This window comes from Gymnoscopelus microlampas, assembly GCF_963454915.1.
Source record: "Gymnoscopelus microlampas genome assembly, chromosome: 12".
NCBI lineage: Eukaryota > Metazoa > Chordata > Actinopteri > Myctophiformes > Myctophidae > Gymnoscopelus > Gymnoscopelus microlampas.
This window is the reverse complement of record NC_139949.1, coordinates 19,601,203-19,626,979: the sequence shown is the minus strand read 5'-3', so window position 1 is coordinate 19,626,979 and position 25,777 is coordinate 19,601,203. Positions and strand designations below refer to the sequence as shown.

The 25,777-nt window shown below is 40.5% G+C and overlaps 1 protein-coding gene across 1 annotated transcript; it reads left to right on the top strand.

Moving 5' to 3' along the window:
* Positions 1 to 5,412: 5,412 nt before the first annotated feature.
* LOC311057250 (phosphopentomutase-like) lies at positions 5,413 to 7,260 on the top strand (the record flags this gene model as incomplete). Its single annotated transcript, XM_084074201.1, has 1 exon — positions 5,413 to 7,260. One exon carries the CDS (start codon positions 5,413 to 5,415, stop codon positions 7,258 to 7,260), a length of 1,848 nt encoding a protein of 615 aa, XP_083930327.1.
* Between the last annotated feature and the right edge of the window lie 18,517 nt (positions 7,261 to 25,777).

The window sequence follows — 25,777 nt, the reverse complement described above, 5'->3', positions numbered from 1 at the left end:
AGTTGTGTCTTGATTTTACAAATTGAGGCTTCACCACATCGCCAAACTATAAATTACTGAGTGACAACATGGCAAAGGTTGTGCAAAATAGTTATCTTCCAGGGATTTTTACTATATTTATTCATGTATTTATTTATTTGTTTGTTTATTTATTTACTTACTAACCATTATATTAGTGTTTATGTGTTATGGTTTCAGTGCCATTAAAATTGAACACAGACTGTCAGTGTGACTCTCATTTGTATTTGCTGTTTTTGTAAAAACAAAAAGAAACTCATGATGGTCAATTATTTCAAAGTTTTTTGGTAAAAAAATTCAATAATAAAAATGTATTTAAGTTTCTACTGATTTTAATAGTGGAGAGACTTCTATGGACATAAACGCATTAGAAGGCTCGGCTTCCTCTCCCAATATGGCGGCCGTGGAGACAGGTCGCTTAATGAACTGCAGCGGCCAATGAGGTATCTATGTTTCTAAATCTATGGACTAGAGTTCATGCTTACTCTGCAAATTCAGATCTCGCACTTGTATGTCGCTCTGGATAAGCGCGTCTGCTAAATACCTAAATTGTAAATTGTGTTTGCAGGTGGGATTCAGGAAGCCCATAGGGGAGGGTGGCCTCTGTCAATGCACTAGTGACTCATACAGGTTGGTCGGGGCACCTGTTCAGTAAAACTAACAAATACTACCCCATTACACATTTTTACAATTTGTTCTCTAGGCTGAAGAGTAGAGGTTATTTGCCTTCGACATTAGGATCACAAGCTGTGGTAGACAGAATAGGTATCACCTGTTTCTAATTCCACATATTTGCAGGATGTTGAGTAAAACCAAACAGGCGCTCTCCCAGGCCCAAAATGACTGGGGTCCTAAATACTGCAGCCTCTGGTAATGCAGGAGCCCCCTACTGGCTTTTAAAACTTTACCACGAGTAGAGGGGATGGAAATCAATCGGATGGTAGATAATTATTGGCATCAGGGAGTACTAGGGACGTCTTATCAAAGCCAGTGATTTTCTACTGCCTGCAAATGTTTAAGTAAAAGGGGTAAGACGTCACATTACCATTGCAAAGATGCCCAGTATCATTATGATCAATGTCAAATGATCGTAATACTGGGACGTTGGGAGCTGTCCCCCCCCTTGGGAGCTGTCCCCCCCCCCCCCCCATCTTTGTGATCTGCCAGCATAATTATTTTGCTACAATCACAAACTGTCTATCCAACGCCCAAGAACTTCACAAAGATTTCCATAACATCTCTCACATAGCAGCACCATGTCAAGTGGTTGTCTAGATGCCTGGAATCTAATTACATGGTATCTAATCATAGTCTTTAAACAAATTATTCTTTTGTTTGTTTGTTTGTTTGTTTGAAAGCCAACTACACTCCCTCCCTCAATGCCTCTGGCCTCCAAGTGACATCACATCATATTTGTTAGGCGTGAGGCGTCTATGTACAAAGCACAGCAAATTAATAATGTGATTACTTGGTGAATTTTCTTTTAGGACAGAGACTAATTACTAATTACACATGCACAGTGTCTGGTCTGTCTTGTGTGTGGGCGTGTGTGTGTCTGCCTGGGCGTGGCGTTCAAGACTTCTGTTTTTTTTTTTTTTTTTTTTTTGACAGTGTTCTGTCACTATGAACGTCAGATCTCACAAAAAAAGAAGGAAAAAAAAGCTATTAAAATACGCGATCTAACGCAAGGCCTATCCGCACACGTTTTAAGCTGTGGCGGACCTGGGATGGAGTTATGACATTTTTCTACTGTACCTGTGAAAAAGGCCAGTGAACCAGGCAGTGGAGTACCACTGATTGGCAAGGCCAGCTGACCTCGATCTCTTAATTAGTCAGTCAGCTGGAGCCCATGGCAATCAAGTCAAGCCTCAGCTATAAAACCTGGACCAGTCTGCTGTTTTTTCCTAAACTGTGCAGACCAGCATGTGTGCGTGTCTTTGTTGTGAGTATTTGTTTGTGCAGTTGTCTGAAATTGTTTGCTAAGTTTGTTATTTAGGCAGGTATTATGTTAATGATTGTAGATCGGGTGTTAATTGTTTTATGTTATCTGTTTTCTGTATTTCAACCAGAACCACACCCATGTCTGTACAATTGAAGACTGCCTTTAAAGCTTCAGTAAAAAGTCAACTAAATCAAAAGTGTTCATCGTTCTTTACCGAACCACTTGGAGCGGTGTAAAGCTTCCATGCACCAGCACTCTAAAACAGTACCATTCATCCTAAGATATCATAACATCATAGAAAAGGTAAGAAAACCTTAGTCCAAAATTCTCCTTTAAGGTTTAGGCACAACCTGGGCAACACACAGATGAAAGAGGGAGTCCCGGTTCAGTGAATGAAGGGCAGCTCTATTTGTCACTCTGGTGTACTCTGAAGTTGGAATGAAAAGATAAACATCCACTTCAGTGCATTATCAACTTTTATATATCTTGCCAGTTGTTTGATATTCACCACTTCATAGGTCACTGATGAAACACATTGCAATTATACAGTAAATATGGACTCAAGGCTGACTGTTTCACAATTATAAACCTTTATTTAATATTTTGAGTACATACCTGCAATGCATCAATGAATTGAGACATTTGTAATATTCACAGGCACAACTTTGCACATAAATGTGTCATATTCATGAATGTAAACATAAATGGACTGTACTCAAATCTTTTTTTTTCCTGTTACTTGTATGACTGTTTTCACTTTTAATACCAATCAGATCTGCATCACTGAATAACAGCAACAAAAACGTTTACTGTTCATGAAAAAATAATTGTAACCGTAAGTGAGTCTATAGAACATGCATAGCAAAGAAAGACACATGATGTTAGATTAGAATAATACCTTTAGGCCATGCTGCATTTTCAAAACCCTTCACATGATGAACTCATACTGATGCTTTCAGTGAAAAAGCATCAAATTATGTGCGCTTGAAGAAATTGCTTGAGAGTCCTTTGCTGAGTAATCCCAATGATGTAATTTGTTACATTGAGAAGCTAGATACAAAGGATTACACAAGACCTTATTAATTTCCATTGTGTTACACCAGCTTGATTGATTGAATACTTAATTAGACAGAAATGTAAACAGCACGGGGTACAGTAATACATTTGGGCCAAAAGGATAACACCAAAAAGTCCTGAGGACTTGTTTCCATTGTGGTCCTATGTATTCAATTCATCAACATGGCATAAGAAATAACACAAATACAATATCATCAACAAATATAAAACACTGTATGGTGGCAGTGCAATACAAAGATAATTTACCCATGTTCGTTAGGTGGGTGGTACCAGATCGTTGTTGTCGCTCCATCTAGTATTGTGGGTGTCGCTCACTTTTGTGATGTAGTTAGTCAGATATGAGGGTATTGAGGGCATTTAGGGCGGAGCCCCTTTGACTATTTTGAAAGCCAATCACATTTTTAATTGCTTATACCCTGAGCCATCCTAGGCTAGCAAAATGTAAACCTACATGCCGTGACCTAGATTCTGCCACCAACCTGGTTCTTCAACCAAAACATATTTTTGTCTACTTGATCTCTCTGACTCAGTGGGCTCAGTGGAATCAATGTATTCATTCCTAGAGCCCCATTTCTTTCTTCCCACTGTGGGGGGAGACGGGTAAGTGTCATTACATTGAGTTTGCGGTCATATTCTCCTCCTGGATGATTTTGCAGCACAGCAATATGCCGTCAGAAATTCAGAAATCTCAATAACCTCTGCACAGCTCCTTCGGTGGATGATTTCTTCTATTCCAAGAGATTAGAGAAAAAGTGTACCAGGGACATGTCATAGACATGTCATTGATGGCTATTCTAGTCATAGTGTGAACTATTCACCGCCACAGAGGTTGACATCTAGAAAAAATGGATTTGAAACAGTATGCAGCCTGTGTTTTAAAACATTTATTAACATAGTAAATGGGGTTTGTGAGCTGACACTCCCTACCAAATTGAAATATTAAATGTGGATAAAGTTAAAATTATGTATTTTATGTCAAACAATGTAACTTCTGAATGTCAGTCACATTGCCATGCCACTTTGAAAAGGTACTTAGACACTAGGAAGCAGGGTGAATGGGAAGACAACCACAGAGTACTTTAAGTAATGTAATGATTTCTTATTCACGCACATCCTAGTTGACATAACACTTAAAAGGATCCCATTATTATCATATTATTGGCAAGTACCTAGTCCCCCTCCCCCTCCCTCTTTCTCCTCCTGTGCCTGATTCTTGAATGAATTTCAATCCTATATAATGGAAATCCTTCCCACTCGACCCATCTATATTTGATTATGGGGCAACAGTGGCTCAGTGTCAATTTGTTTTGCATATGATATATATTTTGTTTATTGCCAATTTATGGATCACAACAATACTATATATATATATATATATATATATATATATATATATATATATATATATATATATATATATATATAGAGATATAGATATAGATATAGATATAGATATAGATAGATATGATATGGATTATTTCATTTTTTTGGCATCTAATGATAGTCATGTCCTAATTATGACCGTGGGTATGCTCTAAAAGTGTGAAAAACGTATTTTTAATTTCACCAGGTCTTTACTCTCATAATGCCATCGCCACTTGCCCTATTGTTGCTTGATAAAATGTGCAATCAAATCCTGCACTTTTTAAAGTAACTTTGGAAAGGAGTGCCCTGCTAAAAACATAAATTGTGAATTGTATAACATTACAAGGCCAACCATGGCCTTACAACCCAGATACGCCGGCGACTACAGAGCCCTTCCCACATCCTCAAACCTCTCCCCGAGAGCTTACAATGTACTACCAGGGTATCGGGCCTTACAACCCAGATACTCTGGCGATTCCAGAGCCTTTCACACTGATTCTCTTTTACCTTCTAATTAGTACTCTGTCATCTTGTGAACTACTTGGGTTGAACAGCTCGGTTTAAGTTCTGCTTGAACACCATTGCAGCGGGTCTTGGCTCAGGTTTAGATAACCAGCCAAGCCTTTGGTCTTTTACAATTTACAATAATGATAATGGGTACTGCTTTAAGTACTCTGTCTGGCATAGGCCGTGCGTGAGTGTGTGTGTGCGTGCGTGCGTGTGTTTCTTACAATGATTTATTTAACCAGAACAAGATCATTTTAGACTCTTATGTACTTGACCTTTATAAGTATGTGGCCTCCAAGTACTCAGTCTGGAGCCTGTGGCACTCCATATTTGGAATGGCTGACCTGTTCGGTGCCCGTAATTTACAGACTATTTCCTGTACCTGTTCGGGCCAGTGATTTCATAATGATGACATTAGTCATCTCCATATTTGGCCATAAACCATGTGATGTTTGTGCTGCTGTATAAGTGGCCAGTGCCTGCAATATTCACTACAACTAGCTATGGAAAGAGAAAAGGTGATAATTGGTGTGTCCGCAACCGGTGACATCGACTTGGACCAAGCCATCAAGCAGTGGCTGGAATATGACAAAAATCCAAAAACAGTGTCTCTGGTAGAAAACCTGGTAAAGAAAGAGGCAGTGGCAGAGCTGAGAAAATGTTTCTCTTCCAGGATGGAGTTTGGCACAGCAGGTCTGAGGTCAGCCATGGGCCCTGGCATATCCCGCATGAACAACCTCACTATAATCCAGACCACACAGGGCTTTTGTCGTTACCTAGAGCAATGTTTTGATAACCTGAAGGAACGAGGGGTGGTGATTGGCTATGATGCCCGGGCCCACCCTGAAAGCGGGGGTAACAGCAAGCATTTTGCTAACCTGGCAGCAGCCATCTTCGTCAACCATGGGGTGCCTGTACACATCTTCTCTGCCGTCGTACCTACACCCTTTGTGCCTTTCGCAGTGTCCCGCCTGGGAGTCTGTGCTGGAATCATGATTACTGCTTCACACAACCCCAAACAGGACAATGGATATAAAGTGTACTGGGAAAGCGGTGCCCAGATCATCCCCCCACATGACAAAGGCATTTCCAATGCCATAGAGGAGAACCTGGAGCCGTGGCCTGAATCCTGGAACGCAGAGAAGGCCCTGCAGAGCCCCCTGCTCCATGACCCTTACCAGGACATCCACACACAATATTTCACTGCCATCCAGAAACACTGTCACCACAGGGAGATTAACAAGGGTTCAGAGGTGAAGATTGTGCACACGTCGGTGCACGGGGTGGGCCACACATTTGTACAATCGGCATTCAAAGCATTCGACCTTCACCCTCCATATGCTGTAGAGGAGCAGAAGGACCCTGACCCTGAGTTCCCAACGGTCAAATATCCCAACCCTGAGGAAGGAGAGGGTGTTCTGGCTCTATCCTTTTCCCTGGCAGAGCGGGAAGGGGCCACCGTGGTGTTTGCTAATGACCCAGACGCTGACCGTCTAGCCGTTGCTGAGAGGAGTAGTGGACAGTGGCGTGTGTTCAGTGGTAATGAGTTGGGAGCATTGATGGGCTGGTGGGTCTTCCGCTGTTGGAAACAACAAAACCCAGATTCTTCTTCCATTAAGAATGTCTACATGCTGGCAAGCACTGTCTCATCCAAGATAATACGAGCCATCGCTTTGAAGGAGGGCTTCCACTTCGAGGAAACACTGACAGGGTTCAAGTGGATAGGGAACAGAGCCAAAGACCTGCTGGACCAGGGAAAGACTGTGTTGTTTGCTTTCGAGGAGGCCATAGGATATATGTGCACTACCTATGTACTGGACAAAGATGGAGTGAGTGCTGCAGCCATAGCAGGAGAGATGACTTCCTATCTGGCCACTAAAAACACAAGCCTCTCCCAGCAACTAACCGCCATCTATGAAGAGTATGGCTACCACATCACGAAGAACTCCTATTTCATCTGCCATGACCAGGAGGTGATACACAGTCTGTTTGAGCACCTCCGTAACCACGGTGACAAGAAGGGTTCCTACACGACTGAGTGTGGCCGCTTTGCCGTCACTGCTGTACGAGACCTCACCACAGGCTACGACAGCAACCAATCCAACAACAAGGCGCTTCTCCCAACCTCCAGTTCCAGTCAGATGATCACATTTGTCTTCTCCAATGGGGGTGTGGCCACCCTGAGAACCAGTGGCACAGAGCCAAAGATCAAATACTACACAGAGCTTTGTGCTGCCCCCGGTAACAGTGATGTGGCACAGTTGCAGAAGGAGTTGGATGACTTGGTTGAGGCCATCATTGAAAACTTCTTTCAGCCCAAAAAGAACAATTTGCAACCCAAGCCAGAGTAACCATAACATACGGTACAGTATGTACAGTATAGTAAGTTGTGGTACCAATACTTGTTATTTAAGTAATATTTGTACTGTATATTTTTACCACTATCAATGGTGATATTGGGGATAATGGAGATAATGGGGATATAAAACATTATAAAACACATTCGAACATTCCCACTACAGTCAATGTTGTTTGTTAGGTATTGTGAGAAATTCTCCCCCAAGAGAAAGGAGAATTTGTGTTTTTTTGGGAAGACTGCACTATTTGGAATATTTTCGGAGATAACTGGACACTAATTGTAATTTTGAGAAAAAGGCTTGAAAAGATTTGCACAATTTTCCAGCTTTTTGTAAAATATATATTTAGTTTTCATTTAGTTCATATTAGCTCTCAAAATTGTAATGTGAATCATAAAATAAATACATAAAATATATGTAGTTCACACTACTAAGGAGCAGTTTAACCCCAGGGTTAAAATAATCAGTTTGTTACTTTAAATTGGTATTTCTCAACGGGGGCGGTACAGCCCCCCAGGCAGGGGGGGGGGTTCAGAGAACTTTGGGGGGGCACTGTAAGCAATATTTGTGAAAGGGGGGGCACTGGTTTAATATATTCGAGTTCATATTTTTCATCATAGACTTCCTTTCATTAACACTGCAGTCAAATGAGGCGCGGTTTGGGGATTGTATGTAGTTGCACATACCTCGGTTGAGAAGCTTTAAAAAAGTCACATTTATTTGAAATAAATGTAAAAGAAAATAAATGAAAAAGAAACAGTACAATATATATTGTGCATAACACACAATATGTGTGTGATATGCTGGTGTGACATACCCCACCACACTGTGGAAACAATAAACCATACAATGATAGTTTAAAGTGAAACATGTATAAAGTGAATATCAGTTTGTACATTTTACAAGTACAAGCCGGCCGCTGTTCACCCTCAATCCCCTGCCAGCTGTTGACTTTCTGTTTGGACTGCATCTTGATCTGAATTGCCTTAGTATAATGTCATTTTTTTGTACAAACTGATAGTGTAAAATGAGTTTGCACAGAAGTGTCTCCTCTTGACTCATCTGTATGCCACAAACATCAGCATCAACCACTCTGTCTCCCTCCTTCATCAGTGAAGGATCTTTTCTCCCACCCATGCAGACTGTCCCTGCCTCACGACCCCACCCCTCCTCCCCTATCTGTGAACTCTACAGTGTCATTCCTGCCTGCAGCCATTCAATTGTATTTAATGCATAGTGGACATTCATTGATTTGATGTGCAATATAGGCCTACGGACATGCAATATTATTTTAATGTTTTTATTCTAGATCATTTTAATGTGTTTTTGTTCTATATTGCTTATTGGCTTTTCATGTTTATTTTTGACTGAAAACTGCTACGCTCACCGTCACCAGAGACATGACCGCAAGTCCGCAACACTCTTCATTGATTTACTGTAAATAGCATTCGCTGCCTATCCGCATCCACTGCCAGTGTTGTTGTATTGTTTAAATTGAGGGCATTTGGGTTGACCAACACTGCCATAGATAGGTAATACAACTACTTTATCACATTTTGGGTGGTTTTATAAGGGGCAATTTCAAGCACCGCTGCCCTCTCTGACCCCTTGCATTGAGAGACGCAGCAGTTTTCATTTTAGTTAGCAGATGAAAAGCATTGTGTGAATGGTCGATTGAAAAGTCTTCTTTTCCTTTCGGCTAATTCCCATCGTGGAATCATCTGTTTCCATCTGGTTCTGTTTTCTGTGTCTTCCTCTGTGACCATTTTTTTTTTTAACTGTTTGTGTTATCAGCACATTGGCGATAAAGTCACATCATTTTAGTAGGTTTTCCTGAGCTTCTTCACCACGAACAAAGGCATCAACTTGTATGAGGAATCAACTATATGAATAGTTTTGATGCAAAATATATATATCTTTTTTTATCACGCCCCCCATGTGTACAGGTCTAATTGCCTACGGTAATTTCAAAAGACTGTCTTGTATGCCAAAAGATTGCCACTCTATAATCTCAGGTGAGACACCATTGTACGATGAAAATTAGGTATAATAAATCAGGCTTTATTGGAAGCTTGTGTACTGATAGAAATATTTTGATTAATCATAATTTGTCTAATGTCCTAAACCTGCTTTAAATGTCAAATTAATATAATGCTGTCATTTTGGCCTAAATTCTGTCATGTACTCTATTCTCCCTATTTTCTCCTGTCTCTGTCTATGCAAGGTCAAACTAGCTACAGGGAGTACAGACGTTCTGTGACTATCTATTGTTTTTAGAACACCATATCTTGGTGTTCTCCTCCAATGCCTAACCCTTCTCACAGTTTCACTGAAGTAACCACTGACCCGTGACCGGTCAGACCCGAGGCCAACGTGTTGTTCGAGACATGTGGACGCTGTTTGTTCAAAGATAAACTGTCACACCATCATCATCTACCATCATCATCCTCATCTGACGATGACATACTCATCACTATCCACCAATGGCAGGACTACACCTCCGACGGCTGGACGCTCGATGTATCTTCAATGATGTCATATGTTTATGTTAACGGACGCTGTTAAAGACCAGTGCTTTCTCTGTTTAATGGCAGAGAGACGACGACCGATGATGCCTACCATACCTGTGATACTGTAACCTTCCACTCTCTCTGTCTGAATACAAGATCTTTCATTACATCCAATGGCTGCCTGTGTTGAGTCTGGTTTTTCTTTATCGCCTTTTATGAAAATGTTCTAATACTTATATCAATATCGATGTGATGTTTCGCCCTGCATCGATATTTATATATATGGTTGATAAGGAAAACAACATACGTATCAATTGGTCCTTCGAGCCGGATATGTTTAAAACAAGGTGGACGGGGGGAACTGAGCTATTGACCGGAACTGTACGGTCAGACTCTCTTCCCTTGGCAGACCATGTTTTAATACGTATAAAACGAACCAGCCTTGGGTGTAAGGATGTATCACTTCTATTCAGATGAAGGTTATCTTTGAACAGTATCACATTTTTTATTTTATTTATTTTGTTTTGGACCTGGACGCGATCGCTGGACCTTTGGACTTGCCCTTTGACTCTCCACATGTCTCAAATTCCACATGGTCCAGCCATCGGAGTCAGGATCCCTGAACCATTGATTCGGTATGTATATCTTTTTATTTTATTTTACCATGGTCCAGTGATTGGGATCTCCACGTAACTTCTCCATGTGAACCTTGATCTGATGAGTATACCTTTTTATTTCTTTTTATTTTAATGTCTTTACCGAACTATTTGTCTCATAAATTATCAGCCTGTTTTTAAATTACTGTTTAACACAGCTCCGCCAGGGAGTCAGTCAAGTAAAAAAATGTTCTATCACCTTATATTCCTGGGAAGACATTCCTAATGTCTCATAAATTCTCTTATCTAGTGGTCATTTATTAAGGTCGTTTCAGCGATTTCTTACCTGCTAATACTGCTATGTATAATTCACAAGTCAGTTTTTTTGTTTTGTTACCGTTTATAATCCGCAAGAGTTTGTTGATATGGTTATCTCTGATTATCCACACGATTTTGTTGAATATGGTTATAGTCAGACTTTATAATCCGCAAGAGTTCGTTGTTATGGTTATCTCTGATTATCCACACGATTTTGTTGAATATTGGTTATATACTGGTTAACTGCTTGTTGTTACTAGGTTATATTTAGTTCTGTTTTGGTGGATTTCGTATTCATTACTATATCTTATCTGTCTCTTTTTCTCATCACCTCCGGCCGGGGTGGTGCGGGGGGTGAGCATATATATATATTTTTTTTTACCTTTGACCGGTTTTATTTTTGACCACTGTAGATTAAACCATCCAATATATTGAGCTTTAAACAATAAGTTTTAAATGCCTTAATAATACATTTTATATTCCTTTGTTTATATTCCTTTGAACCATGAATATATTTTGCCTTAATAATAAGTTTTAAATCCTAAGTTTTAAATCCTAAGTTTTAAATTCTAAGTTTTAAATATTTTTAATATAATTTAAACTAATAAGTAGCCTAATACTGAACCCAGTCAGTAAAATATTTCTCATTCCAAATTTAGTTTGTCGCTGAAATATGTATGTTCGGTATGTCTGTGTGTATTAATGAACGATTTGTTTCTTTCTCTCTCTCTCTCTCTCTCTCTCTCTGTGTGTGGGTCCGCCAGTGCTGTCTTCTACGGTGTGTGTGGGTACTAGGGAGTGAGAGAGAGTGAAAGTTTTTATCTTTCTCTATTTTCTATGTGCGTGAGCGATTCAGCTATGCAGGCATGCGTGAATGTTTGAATGCGCGTTTGTCTGTCTCGCTCGTTCTCTAACAATTTTAGTCCAAATTTCAATCATTCTCCGGTCAGTTAAAATTAGTTTACCACTCTGGTCTCTATAACTTCATTACCCATAATTCCTTACAGGAAGTGTTAGTTCTCGTAATCCTAACTGCCACGTTGCTTAGCAACGTTGCCCCTACAGCCATTGAATTCAATGTATAACCCATCTCAGTTAAATTAACCATAATAAGATTCAATATGTTCTAATATCAATATTGGAAAAAATTAACTATAATATTAAGTTTATTATAAAGTCATTTTGAATTATTTTAAAAGTTTTGAAAATATTTTATCATTTTAACTTAAGATTTTTTTTGAGCTTGTAGATCTGCTCTTTTTGGAAAAAATTGAATTTCGATCTATTTTGGTGTACTTTATCTAACTCTAATATACTCTTCAGAACAAAGATGTTTATTCCTTATTTTTCATTGTTATATTTTAATGTTAAATATTTTAATTATAATTGTTATAATTTATTTTTTTACTTTTTTTTTTTTCTTTTGATTTTCAGTTTGATTTTTTTCTTTCTCATCAACAGATTCATCCTCTGACACACACTATATTACAGATATATGGGTGTCAAATAGAGGGGAGTTTGATGAATGATTCGATTTAAATGTTTAATGCTTTGTTTGTCTTTGTTTCATTTTAGAACGAGAATGTAAGCCACTCCATTCATCCAATTCCTGGACAACAATAATGTCACAATACCTGCTAATTGTGACATACAGGGCTAAAACTTTAATTTTATTCCAAACTGTTTTAAACTCTGTTTCATACTATAGTCAACTGTAGGTCTCATGCCAAACAGTAAATTTGATTTCCATCTATCTTACAGATTTCAACTAATGTCTTGGATAGATGTTTGATGCCCCCATGCCTACATGATGCAATCGGGAAGTATTTCTTGAGTTTTAAGACCATTCCACGTGAGTTTTTCCCTAAATAAAGTGTAAAGATGTAAAATAAATACAGGTATCAGGAGTGTATTGTTCCAGTCTCAAATACTTGGACCTATACAGGTCAACTTGTTAAATAAAGCACTGGACCGCAGCTTCACAACGAGGAGGGTAACTTTTCTATTTTCTGAACGTGTCCAGAATTGACCCGAGACGTAGGTCTCTTGTCAGATTATTTGAAAACGTCAGGCTGGTCAGTTTTCTCTCACTCTAAGGCTAAGCTGCCAATGTCATTAACTGTGCTGAAAATTGATTAAATCTAAACATATTTTGAAAAGGTTTGTTTGGGACAGTACATTAGCTGAGATTTTTTCGAATTATAATAAAGTTATTTGCAAATTGCAAGGGGAAAACTTTGTTGTGTGGTGTCTTAAAATGTCATGAAATATGACCATGTTTTGCTTCCTAATTGAATAAATAACCATTATATACAGTCCTTTTGAAGAAGTAAAATTTTGAATTAATATCTGAATAAATTATACAGTCCTTTTGAAGAAGTACAAATGTGTATGTTATCCGAATAATTAACCATTTATTTTTGCCCTTAAGTCATTGAAATCTCTGTCACAATGTAAGGTTTGTTAATCTACACTTCGATTTAAAGTATACAGTCCTTATTACAATACATTTGTACTTCCAATCCATTTGCCCTTAAGTCATTTGAAATCTCTGTGTCCTTACTTAGTCACTGTAAGATTTGCCTGGCTGTGTCTGGTTTGGTTTGAATAATGTCACAAGGTACAATCAGCTTGCCCTTTGACCCTATCCAAATCATGATAAAGAGGTAGGCTTGATAGAAATATTTTGATTAATCATAATTTGTCTAATGTCCTAAACCTGCTTTAAATGTCAAATTAATATAATGCTGTCATTTTGGCCTAAATTCTGTCATGTACTCTATTCTCCCTATTTTCTCCTGTCTCTGTCTATGCAAGGTCAAACTAGCTACAGGGAGTACAGGCGTTCTGTGACTATCTATTGTTTTTAGAACACCATATCTTGGTGTTCTCCTCCAATGCCTAACTTCTCACAGTTTCACTGAAGTAACCACTGACCCGTGACCGGTCAGACCCGAGGCCAACGTGTTGTTCGAGACATGTGGACGCTGTTTGTTCAAAGATAAACTGTCACACCATCATCATCTACCATCATCATCCTCATCTGACGATGACGTACTCATCACTATCCACCAATGGCAGGACTACACCTCCGACGGCTGGACGCTCGATGTATCTTCAATGATGTCATATGTTTATGTTAACGGACGCTGTTAAAGACCAGTGCTTTCTCTGTTTAATGGCAGAGAGACGACGACCGATGATGCCTACCATACCTGTGATACTGTAACCTTCCACTCTCTCTGTCTGAATACAAGATCTTTCATTACATCCAATGGCTGCCTGTGTTGAGTCTGGTTTTTCTTTATCGCCTTTTATGAAAATGTTCTAATACTTATATCAATATCGATGTGATGTTTCGCCCTGCATCGATATTTATATATATGGTTGATAAGGAAAAAAACATACGTATCATGTACCCTTGCTGATCTCGGATGGACTCCAACCAGAGTGTTTCTCTCGCTATATACTGTACGTACTAGCAGCAGTGGCTCATGAGGTAGAGCGGTCGCATGGGAAATGGAATGTTCCTGGTTTGATCCCCTGCTCCCCCTGAATTTGTGTCAAAGAGTCCTTGAGCAAGACACTGATGAAATAGGGTTCAGTTGAACCCTTAACTGCTCCAGAGAGCGAGACAGACAGACAGACAGACAGACAGGATGTACATCTGTTTTTGTTCATAGAGAAAATACTCAAGTGAGGCCTTACATCGACTCACTGGAGAAGCTAGCTACTGTACAATGTAATCAATTGTACATTGGTTGAGGAGGTATGGTCCCGCTTTAAAACTGACTTCCTGTCTGTGGTAGATAGTTTAGCACCCATGAAAAAGGCCAGGGTTAAAGCCCGATCGAAACCGTGAATGAACGTGGACATCTTGAATGCTATGAAGGTCAGAGATAACATCTACTCTGAGTATCATAAAAAACGTACTGCTCAGCTACTTGAACCGAGCAAAAGGCTACGCAATAGGGTAACGAGCATGATTAAATCTGCCTGAGGCAATTTCCTCAATGACAGAATGTACAAAAACTAAACCGTGAGAGCTCAGGTATTTAAGCAGTTGGGCTACAGTAAAAAAAAAAAAACAGATCTACAAACATCAAAATTAATTTGGATGGCACCCTCATACTGAAAAGCTGGATGTGACTGATGGCCTTAAAGGGATAGTTCACCCCCAAAATGACTTTTTTTCTATCGATTAGTCACCCCATGGAGACTTGAATTCATGGATATTTTTTGAGTGGTGCCGAAGGCAACCACTCCTATACATGACTTTGTCCGTGTGTCCGTATGTATGTATGTATGTATGTCTGTCCACAAACATTGATGACAACATCAATACGGGGGTCAATACGGGGCTCATCAAAGGCACCACTCACTTCACACAGGGTGTGATTTTTTGTTTTTGTCGCATTCCTGAACCAATAATTTGATAACCGGCAGCGGTTCCAGCAGGAGACACAAAGAGTCTCCTTTGTGTCTCCTACCGAAACCGCTGCCTACCGGTCTGCTGGTCATCAAATTATTGGCTTAGGATTGCGACAAAAACTAAGAAATGTCATTAGTGACTAATCAATAGGGAAAAAAAGTATTTTTTTGTGTGAACTATACCCCTTTAACTGAAGTGGATGTCAGAGTCTACACCACAGCTATAACGACAACATCAGTGTGCTCAGGTGCTCAAATAAATAAGTATTGTGGACAGCCCTTAACTGACTGCGTGTGCTGTACTGGCTTATTGGCCAGTCATAGAATGTCATATGAAACACTGCTCAACATGTAAGAGTGACTTGCGATTCAAACAAAAGCTAGCTTGGTCAGGCTCACTCCTTTTGTCATTTTCTTCACTACACACTTCTTGGATATTGATATTTGGTCTGGCTGTGTATTGAAGAGGAGATCAGTAGCACTGCTCAGCCGTGTGCCCACATGGCGTGGCAGCAGCACACAGTGAATTGTGGGACTTCAGTGAAACAGCGAGCTCCTGACACCGCAGGACTTGTCACATTGAGCCTCCAGGGATACTATTGGAACAAAAAATACATTGCATTAGGCACAGAACTTCTCTTTTGCCCCCGAGCATTCTGTCCATCAGAGTGGATTGTCCCGTCCATTACTGAAGATTGTGTAGAGTTACTCAAAGTAATCCCAAAACTATCCTCCAGCTCTTTTGAATTGAACAAGAAATGTCTGAGTCCACAGTTTCTTTGAATAGCTATCTCATGGGGTGTAAATGTGTGCATGCTTGTGTGCAGGACTTGGGTCTGGGCCACCAGCCAGCCAGCTCTCTTTATACTGTATTATGGACAGTTCTTTAATAGTCTACACAATCCTCTGTGTTCATTTAAAGTTTCAATCCTTATTTAACAAATAAAAAGTTAGTCAGTATGGTATAGCATGCTAGTACAATATAACTAACAGCACACTGCTGTGGTTGGAGGTGGTGGTTGGAGATGGAAAGAAATCTCCCCTGGCCAAGTAGTGCTTCTGTCTTTCAAGAGCGGTAGAAATTGGTCTCTATGTTTACTATGGATTGCAGCTTTAAATGTAACTAGCCAATCTAAATGGGTTTAAACTGGTTAAACTGATCTTTTCTATATTAAAAGAGATTGCCCCCTGGAACCCCCCCCTCCCCGGACCCCTCTTTGAAAAGCACTGCTCTATAATTTTCTGGCCTCTCGTCTGACAAAGGACAGCAATTGTTGAGGCTTGATGTGGGTGGTAGGGTGACAGGCAGATCCGGCTTCGTAAAACTGCGCTATATGTAACATAATCTCCTTTGATATCCCAATTTGCTGTCTCTGGCAGCTTTCGAAAGATGACAAAAAAAAAAAAAAACGCTGCTGTTTAACTGGTGTGCGTTTGCCTGCTATTTCTCCTGTGGCGGCTGTGAGCATCCATGTGGTATTACATGCGTGTAATACCACATCTTCACTCCTGGTTCATGTCATTGGTGACAGTTGTATGATAAAGATAAAAAGCAAAATACAATGCTATAGGTACACTCTGTTGTGTACCTACTGTATAGGCCTAATAGGAGACTGGAGACCATCACAAACTTGTTAACCCACTGAAGGCTATAAGAACAACACAGATGATGGCAAAGACATTGGCACATCGCCCTATAGGGAATACACTTCTGGCTTTAATTGCCAGGATGCCAGAAATCTGCCTGTATACTCAAGTCCACTCAGCTGTCTCATTAAAGAAAAAGGTCCAAAGGGGAGTGTAAAGGTCTCCCTCCCTCTGATGGGAATTAAATAACTAGAAAAGTGTACTCCTCGGAGCACAGGTCTCCGCCAGATCAGATCTGAACCACATAGATAGTGGCTTCCTCTGCCTCCTGGTGGCGCTATAACAAGGTTCTGATCTGGCCTCCAGGGAGTGTGTGTGCAAAGTTTCACACCGATCGGTCCAACGGTGCCAGATTTTACAGGTTGTATTCCTTACTGTAGGTTGCTACAGTAGGTGACTATGGCTCTCTACCAGTGAGCTACACATGTTCAGTACAGTTCTCTGAATAACTTATTGAGGAAACTGAGCATGCACAAGGGAAGCCTTGATCTAATGTTGAGTTAAACTGAATTTTACTAAATGTACATAAACCTTTTTTGTATTTGGTTGTTTCAATTTGGATGTAAGCCGAGTCTCTCTTATAAGCAGGCTAGTCACATAAAATGCTCCACTATTTACATTTTAAAGTTCAACTCTCCGACATGATTTGCATTGCATCAGTAGTCCACAGTTGTGGAGGTGCGCGCATGTCAGGGAACTTCTTGCACTGTGTTTTGGCTAGGGACTTGTGTGTAGAACCATTAGTGGTAGCTTCTGATGTGAATATATTATGGAGGGTAAATCATAGGTGTAAATATGTAAAACTAAAACTAAAAACAACCTTGTTTGACACGCTTACTTTAGAAAAACACACCACATACGCTGTGTGGAAGCAGGCAACTTCATGCACAACTCAGCCATGCTCACTCCTGTCCTGTGGGTGCACGTTTATCAGGCATCAAACATGATTGACAGCACAGACAGTGTGTTTTTAATGCCTGCAAATACAGATCTATTTTCAGTATTGCAAAATGCCAAGAATCAGCAGACGGAATTTTGTAAATTCCTGCTTTTTGTGAAATGTCAAAATGATCATACATTTGGCCATTTACTGGAAATGCTGTTCCAAATGTTCAAGCGGCCTCTGAGGGAGTGTCATAACAAACACCCCCTTCCCCAAATTGAAGAGCATCCTCAGCAGGAAAGGAATCAAGAATTGAAGCGACAAAATGCTGCACTTCAGCGACAAACCACGGCAGAACCCTTTGATCATTGTGCATAAGGCACCTGTCAGCATTTCATAAAAATATGTCTGCAGAAACGCACCGGGAGTGTGAACATAGACAGTACGCAAAACAGTCCCCTTCGGTCTGAAGTCTGCATCTGTGTTCCCTTCAAACAAAGGGGTTGTTGAAAGGCTAGATGTACCCTACCCCTCCATGCACAAAACGCATGAACGCGCAAAACGCAGGGGTATAGGGCCTAGGGGTAGGGGGGTTTGCATGCAAAGTTTCACACCAATCGGTCCAGCGGTGCTGTAAATTAGATGTTCACAGACAGACAAACAAACAAACAGACAGACAGACTGAAAGGGGTGAAAACATAGTCTCTGGCCTTCGGCCGTCCAGCCTGGCGGAGACAATAAATAAACTGTTGTTGTCCTCAAAAACAAATTATGTTGAAATCAACACAAACTTACGCTGTTATTTATTTTGCCTGCAGGTTGTGCAAACGAAAATATAAAAGTTTGTCTTGCAGGATGTTGATGGAATCAGGCATGCTTATACAATACGGAAGTGTAAATCTAAAGGCAATTAACTGGCTAAACCTCCAACCTTGCATTTGACAAATTAAATGTGAAAATGTCAAAACTAATGGCATCAACTGGAAGTGATGACCGTCACTTCCGCACCCTTAGAGAATGATTAAAAAAAATGAGCATGACCACCCTCTTGTTGTGTTCAAAGTGCTGTCATTTTAGTACGAGCGAGCCTAAGCCAAGAAATGTGTAATAAGTCGAGTTAGGGAAGGTGAAATTAGACACAGGGAAATAATGACTCATAATTAAGTCCCGCCTCAGCAGTAGCCTACCTCATGTCACTCCGAGTCCCACTGTCTCCCCATTTAAAAGTGAATAATTTCTGCTGAAGAGGGGGATATCTTTTCTTCTCTTTTTCCCATTTTAATCTCTTCTCTTCATTCAATTCATCCCTCTCTGAAAGGGAGCTCAGCTGTAGCCTACTTGCGTAACTTGCAATTGAAGCTGGAAGCCCCCCTTGATTTCCTTTTTCAATTCTTTCAGTTTTTTCTTCCGTCTTGCAGTGTGAAGATCTGCTTGACTGTTTGTGTGTGTGGGGGGAGGGTGCATTAGGAACCCACACTCCCCAACATTCATGCCCCACTTACCGAAAAAAGCAGATCTACAAGCTCACAACATCACAACAGCATCACGACACGTTGTAAGTTTGTAGATCTGCTATTTTTTTATCCACAACATTTGCACTACTTTACATTATGCACGTGCATATATCTCCTTTACACACACGTGACGTTTATTACATGGCCAGTAATTTATATTATTACCAGGCAAAACAATGGCTAATGGAAACCTTACAATTGCTCAGGGAATATCATATTTTGAGGGGTATAAGGCCAAACTGAGGGGGAACATTAGCCATGGCCTTCATGACCTCCATGAAATTGCCGCCCTGTGTGTATGGCAGGACAACAGCTGCTCTCCGGAAATGGTACAACTCTCATTTCATTTTCCCCTTTCCATTCCGATGGTGTATATACTGTACATGTCTTGCTGACATTATTCTGCAGGCATCACATATAATCACGCACTGAACACTCCAGCACTCTGACAGATGTAACTTGGCAGTGTAAATGTACTGTATGTGTCACAATTGTGTAAGCATGTGTAAGTTCTCATCAGCAGAATCCATGCTGACACCCGCTGAGAGCCTTGTTTCTACAGACAAATTCATTTACAAGATGGATTCAAACTGGAGAAGATCAATGTAAAGATTTCCAAAGCAAACAGGTTCGCAGAGGGAAGCAAAAGAACAATTAGAACAGCAGTCAGGATCAATTTTTGGGGGCAAGTGCATTTGCCAATACAAGGATGTTGATTCTTCTTCGCTCTCCACACAAAATACATAAAAAAGGAAGATTTGGAACAGAAATATACTAGAAATAAAGGAGGTTTTATGAACTGAATCAAGAGTTTTGAGGCGAGGAGTCAGATCTCAGACAAATGGAAAAGACTACAGTACACACCTGAGTACACATTTTATAGATTAGCAGTTGAAACCCGATCGAGGCTCTCTACTTCTGCTCTACTTGTCACGGTCCGCTCCTCAGCCCTTGGACTTTGTCTGTGTTTATTAGTTTTGGACTTTTACTCATGTATTCCTGTTCTGTTAGGTCTTCTAGTTCTGTGTCGTTTGTTGCCTTGGTATTCTGTATCTCATTTTGTAGTATTGTTCCTGGTGTTTCCTGTTTTCCTTATCTGTACCTGTCATTAGTTTAGTTTAGTTGTTTGGATGTTTGTAGATATCTGTCACAGTGTTCATTGATCCTAGCGTTTGCATTTCCTAGTCTCCTCGTGTATTCCTGTGTCTGTTCCTGGAACTGTTCTTTCGATAATAAATCCCTTGGTATTCGATCTGCTCTGCCTGTGCCTGGTTGTTCTGCACCTGTCCTACACCTCCCTGTCTCGAACCGTGACACTACTAATGGGTTTGTGCTGCGGCCAAACAAGAAAATCCCAATTGGCCTGCCCCGCATTCACGCCACAAGCTTCGGAACAAAATATTGAATGGCTCTATACTATAGAGCCATTTCATATTATAAAAGGAAAGGTTAGGTAACTCCAGCATGTCTAAGTCATTTGAGTATTTATAAGGCACCTCACTAAATTAATCTCAGAATCTGGGTCACTGAGCGCAAGAGCTTGTTTGTAAGATGAATGGCCCCATTTCACAGACGTGCCATAACAGGGTAAACACGTCTCACTGGAGAGCCCAATGCAAGGCTCTGGATCAGATTCTCCTCTAAGGGCCCAGCTCTTAGTTATAGAGCATATATTACACTGCTAAAACATTTATTTAAAGCTGATGTGAGTGGAGTCGCTTGACTTTTAACCACTTACTTCCTGATGCTTTCCTTTCTTCCACCAAAATCCACCCCACTGTGACCTATAGTGAAGATACAGTTTAGGATCACATCGGCTTAGGATCACATTAGGTAATATACTTAGTAGTAAGTCTAGTTTTACTCTGAGGAAATATTAATTTAAGTGGTTTGAGCAAACATTTCAGATTCCTCAGCATGCAGGACCTAAATGTTTCCTCTTCACAGAGAGTTGTAGATTTTTGAAGCTTTTATTGTAGGCAGTTTAACGTAGCAGGTTATCCATTTATAGTTAGAGTTGATACAACATTAAATAATTCATGTATTAACCACTTAAACCCTATATACTTAGTTGACCGGAGTCACCCAGGGGTCTATACTAAGCCCCTTACTTTTTCCCCTCTACATTGCGCTGCAACGCGCCGCATTATGGGCTTGAAGATCTGCAATTTTCCAAATCATACGCATTGCAATCTCAACAGAGGACATCATACACTGACTCAATCACCACCTTTCACAGTGACACATGCATACCCGTCTGAAGCCAACACATGCAGAGGCTTTGAATCCAATACTTATGTTGTCTTGCGGATTGTGGGCGGTGCCGATTAGCTGGTGTGTACTCTTCGCTTGAATAATAATTGGCTACAAAAAAAAAGGAATAACGTGTTCCTTCCACGCGCTACGTCCTACCGGGGAAACTCCCCCCTGTCAGGTGATAAGAAGCGGCCTGCTCACTCCTCATGCATTGAAGGAAGCATGAGTTCAGTTCAGGGTTCTCCCCATCCTGGCAGAGGGAGAGTAGCACCCAGGATTACAAGCTTAGGCAATTGGCACTTGGTGGAAAAATGGGTTACAAAATCGTGGGATAAAAAATGAAATAAGATAAACCAAACCGGGACCCATAATCACTTAATCTGATAATTAGAGGCCCGGATGGCTAGAGTAGCGGTCCGGGCATCAGGGCTGCTGAATCCTGATCCCGACGACCTTTGCTGCGTGTCACTCCCCATCTCATCTTTCATCAGGATACGGGACAATTATTTTAGCATATAGCACCCTAGTGACTGCACCTTTCAACAGAATGGAACATGATAAACATCTACAGTATGTAAGCACTCAAAACAAGTGTTATTATTTTTAATTAAGTTAAAACCAGGACAATTTGGAAGTGAATGTTGAAAACCGGGACATTTTGGTGTTTTAGAGATATTTGTCAGGACCCAGGGCAATCCCGGCCAAACCAGGACGTCTGGTCACCGTAGTCACCATAAACAACAAGCCTCACTAAACAGGACTGAGTGTGTACTAGTGCTGTTTTCCATTGTTATTGCTGTTGTATTGCTGCTGTCATGCGTGCTGTTGTAAGTACAGTGCTGTGGAAATTAATTTACCCTTGTGGGACAATAAAGTCTAACGTCTCTCTATACAGATTACATTTCTACTCCTCAAATCACTCCCCACTGAATAATTCCCCCCTTATGACTAAACACATGAACTCATGACTTCATGACTTGTTTCACAACCTCTATTATTTCAAACCACCTATTGTTTCCACAATTGGGAAAGATAGCTACATGCTTCCTGTTTTAATAGCTCTGTAAAACGTAGGTTGAAACATTCATTATACTGTTGTGTTACTTGGTGTATTGTATGTAATTAGTTCACCATAAATTATTATTTAATTAAAGTAAGTATAGAAAGTATTTTCATGTTTCACAGTAAAGTTTAACTGCTTCGTTTTGGATCTGTTGCTTTAACTCCGTGTTCATTTCTGTGATGACCACGACGCCAGTCATCTTGGGTTGCTTGTGATTTGCAGGTGGCTAGTTAGTGTAACCTGGAACACCTGAGGAACCCGGTGTGCTCAAGGTATATTTTTCTGCAGTCTATCCTCTCTCTCTTCCATTTTTTTAATACATTCACATCACGTTCACTGCCATAAGGTCAAACCCACATTTATGACCACTAATAATGTTTCCTCCTCCAAGAAGTGAGGCACACTGTCATAATTATTGAAAGGTCAAAGGACAAGGTGTGTGGGAGAAGAACCTGGGTCGACAACAAAGAGAAAAAGGCTTCACTGGTGGTGAAAGTAACAAAGTACATTTACTTTAGTACTTTGGATACTTGACTTTCACTCCACTACATTCCAAAGACAAATATTGTACTTTTGACACCACTACATTTTTAGGAAGAGAAAAGGTACAAATTGAATTAACCACTTAAAAATATAGTGAAAATAGCAGATCTACAGTACCAGCTCACAAAATATCGCAATGTAGCGCTTTGTGAGCATGTAGATCTGCTATTTTCACAAATATATTTTTTTAATGTTTGGAAGATCATTGCTTTTTTTGTCTACATTTTAATTAATTAATATTCAAAAGTACAAATTAGTATTCAAAAGTACAAATTATAATTTGTACTTTTGAATGCTTAAATATTTTCAAAAGCAAGAACTCGAGTACTTTAAGTTCTCAACTCTACTTTTTCTGAAGTACTGGGGCTGGGTACTTTGTCCACCACTGGTCTACTACACTAGCAATCAAAACACTTTCATTCTTATTGCCACAGGCTGTGAAACAGCCAAAGGCTGATAAATAGACGGGAAAGAAAAGTGACGTGTCACCTTTGCGCGACCTTTTGATGATTGGCCAATTGACAGCACGTGACCTTGTCTGCTGGTAACCTCGTCCGCTGGAACATGGCTGCACCCAGCGGGCTGAACAGAAATCGATATGTCACCACATTCAGCGCAACACTTGGGTGCCTTTCACACCTAAAGTCAGTGGTGGCTTATCCAACGGGCTTGAGGTGCTGAAGCACAGGGCACCAACCTTGGGGGGGGGCACCAAACGGTGTGGAACCAAAAAAATAAACAGCAAAAAACGCGGTTATTTAGAAGCAGGGCTCCGCGCGCATCAACCCTGACCCCTGCCCCCCCCTCCCCTCCCCCCCGTTGACAAAACGCTCCCGGGGGGCACCGAACCGGCTCCGCGCTGCTCCCCCACCCGCCCCCCCCGTTGACAAAACGCTCCCGGGGGGCACCGAACCGGGTCCAAGCACCGGGCACCACGAAGGGTTAATCCGCCCCTGCTTAAAGTCCTCTAAAAAGCTCCGGTCGGATCAAGAACCAAATTGTTACATTGTTGCATTTTTCATTAGGTCTGGTTTGTGTTCACACTGTCCTTTGTTGGCAACCAAAAATGTGTAAACAAATGACACATGCTCAAACAGGCCGTTCAGAGCATTTCTAGGGAAAATCACTTCATTGCCATATAGTCACTGGAGGAAGTGGGAAGAATGAGGTCTGTGTTAATCTCGTGGGAAAGTGGAGATATTTTACTAAAATGCATATTTTCTGTCACTATTCCCAAGAGCCTCTTGTTTTCGCTTAGCTAAAAATAGCAGATTTTTGAGCTCACGTTCTCACAACACTGCTTTGTGACGCTAGGGTTCAAGTGTTTCGGCTATAAGACGTCATTTTGATTATTGTAACTTTCAAATTACAGATTTTACGGGCGTCTGAGTAGGCTACATATCACAGGCGACGTGGACAATACGACAAAGCTGCAATACATTTGGAGAAACTTTCGGAATACACAGGAGTGAACACACAATCCATTCTATTGTGGATTTGTTTTGGCTGCTTTAACCCCGTAACCCCACGTCATGTCCCTTATAAATAATGTAGTTGGGTGTAAAGCAAGGTTATGATGGTTTTTAAATTGTCATTAGTTTCTATTTTCATTTCCTTTTGACTGTATGTTTATCCATTTCAGTCCGTTTTAGTTTTTAAAACAGGTTTACTAGTTTTTATTTTGTGAAAATGCTTTGTATTATATTTTTAATATAATAATGGGGTATTTGTCAGGGGCGAGATCCAAAAATGGCAAACAGCGTGAGATTCCTTTTTGTTATTAGCGCGGTAGTTCCTGGCCAAACAGGAAACCGGTGCATTTCCGTTTCTGTTTTCTGGCCGGATGACGTCATTTTCGTGGGAATGACACCCTGGCCACCGTTTCAATAGAAAATAGTTTATAAAAGGCTTTCGGGGGTGAAATTCATGGAGTGGGTGTTGTGAAACATTTGCCACTCACAAAAGATATACAATTTAACTTTAGTATTTTTGAAAAAGTTACCTAGTATAACTTTAACTATAATAACCTTGGTGTTGTGATGATTTTCATTTCACACCTACACCCATTCATCCTTTACAAAATGTTTCTCTTCTCTGTTCATCTCTTCCCTTTCTCTCTGTTTCTCCCCAAGTTTGAAATGTTGGAGAAGTTCGATATTGCAAAGCCGTTTTCTATTGCTTCATTGTTGTGTTCAGCAGAATGCATTTGTGCCCAGGCGCTCATCAATGCACTCAAGGTGCCATCTTCCAGGATAGCCTACAGGAGTATGTCATTGAATATGAAGAGAACAAGGGAAGGTTGAGTGCAAAGCAATCGCTGTAAACATGTTGTTTTGGATGGATCAATGAACGCACACAGAGAGGAGCACATATTGTCCTTCAGCAAAGTCTTCCAGGACAAAAAAGGGAAGAAGAATTTGACCCTGATTCAACGTAAAAGTTGAAGTTGGCTCTGCCTGCCCTCTAGTTAGTCAGCAACTGTCAAAAGAAAAGAAAAATGACATTGTTATATTCAGACTATCTAGTCCCTACGAATACAAGAACGCTCGCCCTGAACCACATGCGCCCCGGGTCAAATCCAGCGACCTCGGAACGGTCGGACCTACTTGCTATAGTGGATTAAGACTGTTTTATAATTAAAGCTTCTGTGCTTTATTGACCACCTACACTTTGTCTGTCAAATAAAGGCTCAGATAAAAGCCCAAAAAGATAACTTATAAAAGAAAAGTCACACCCAGTGTGAAGTGAGC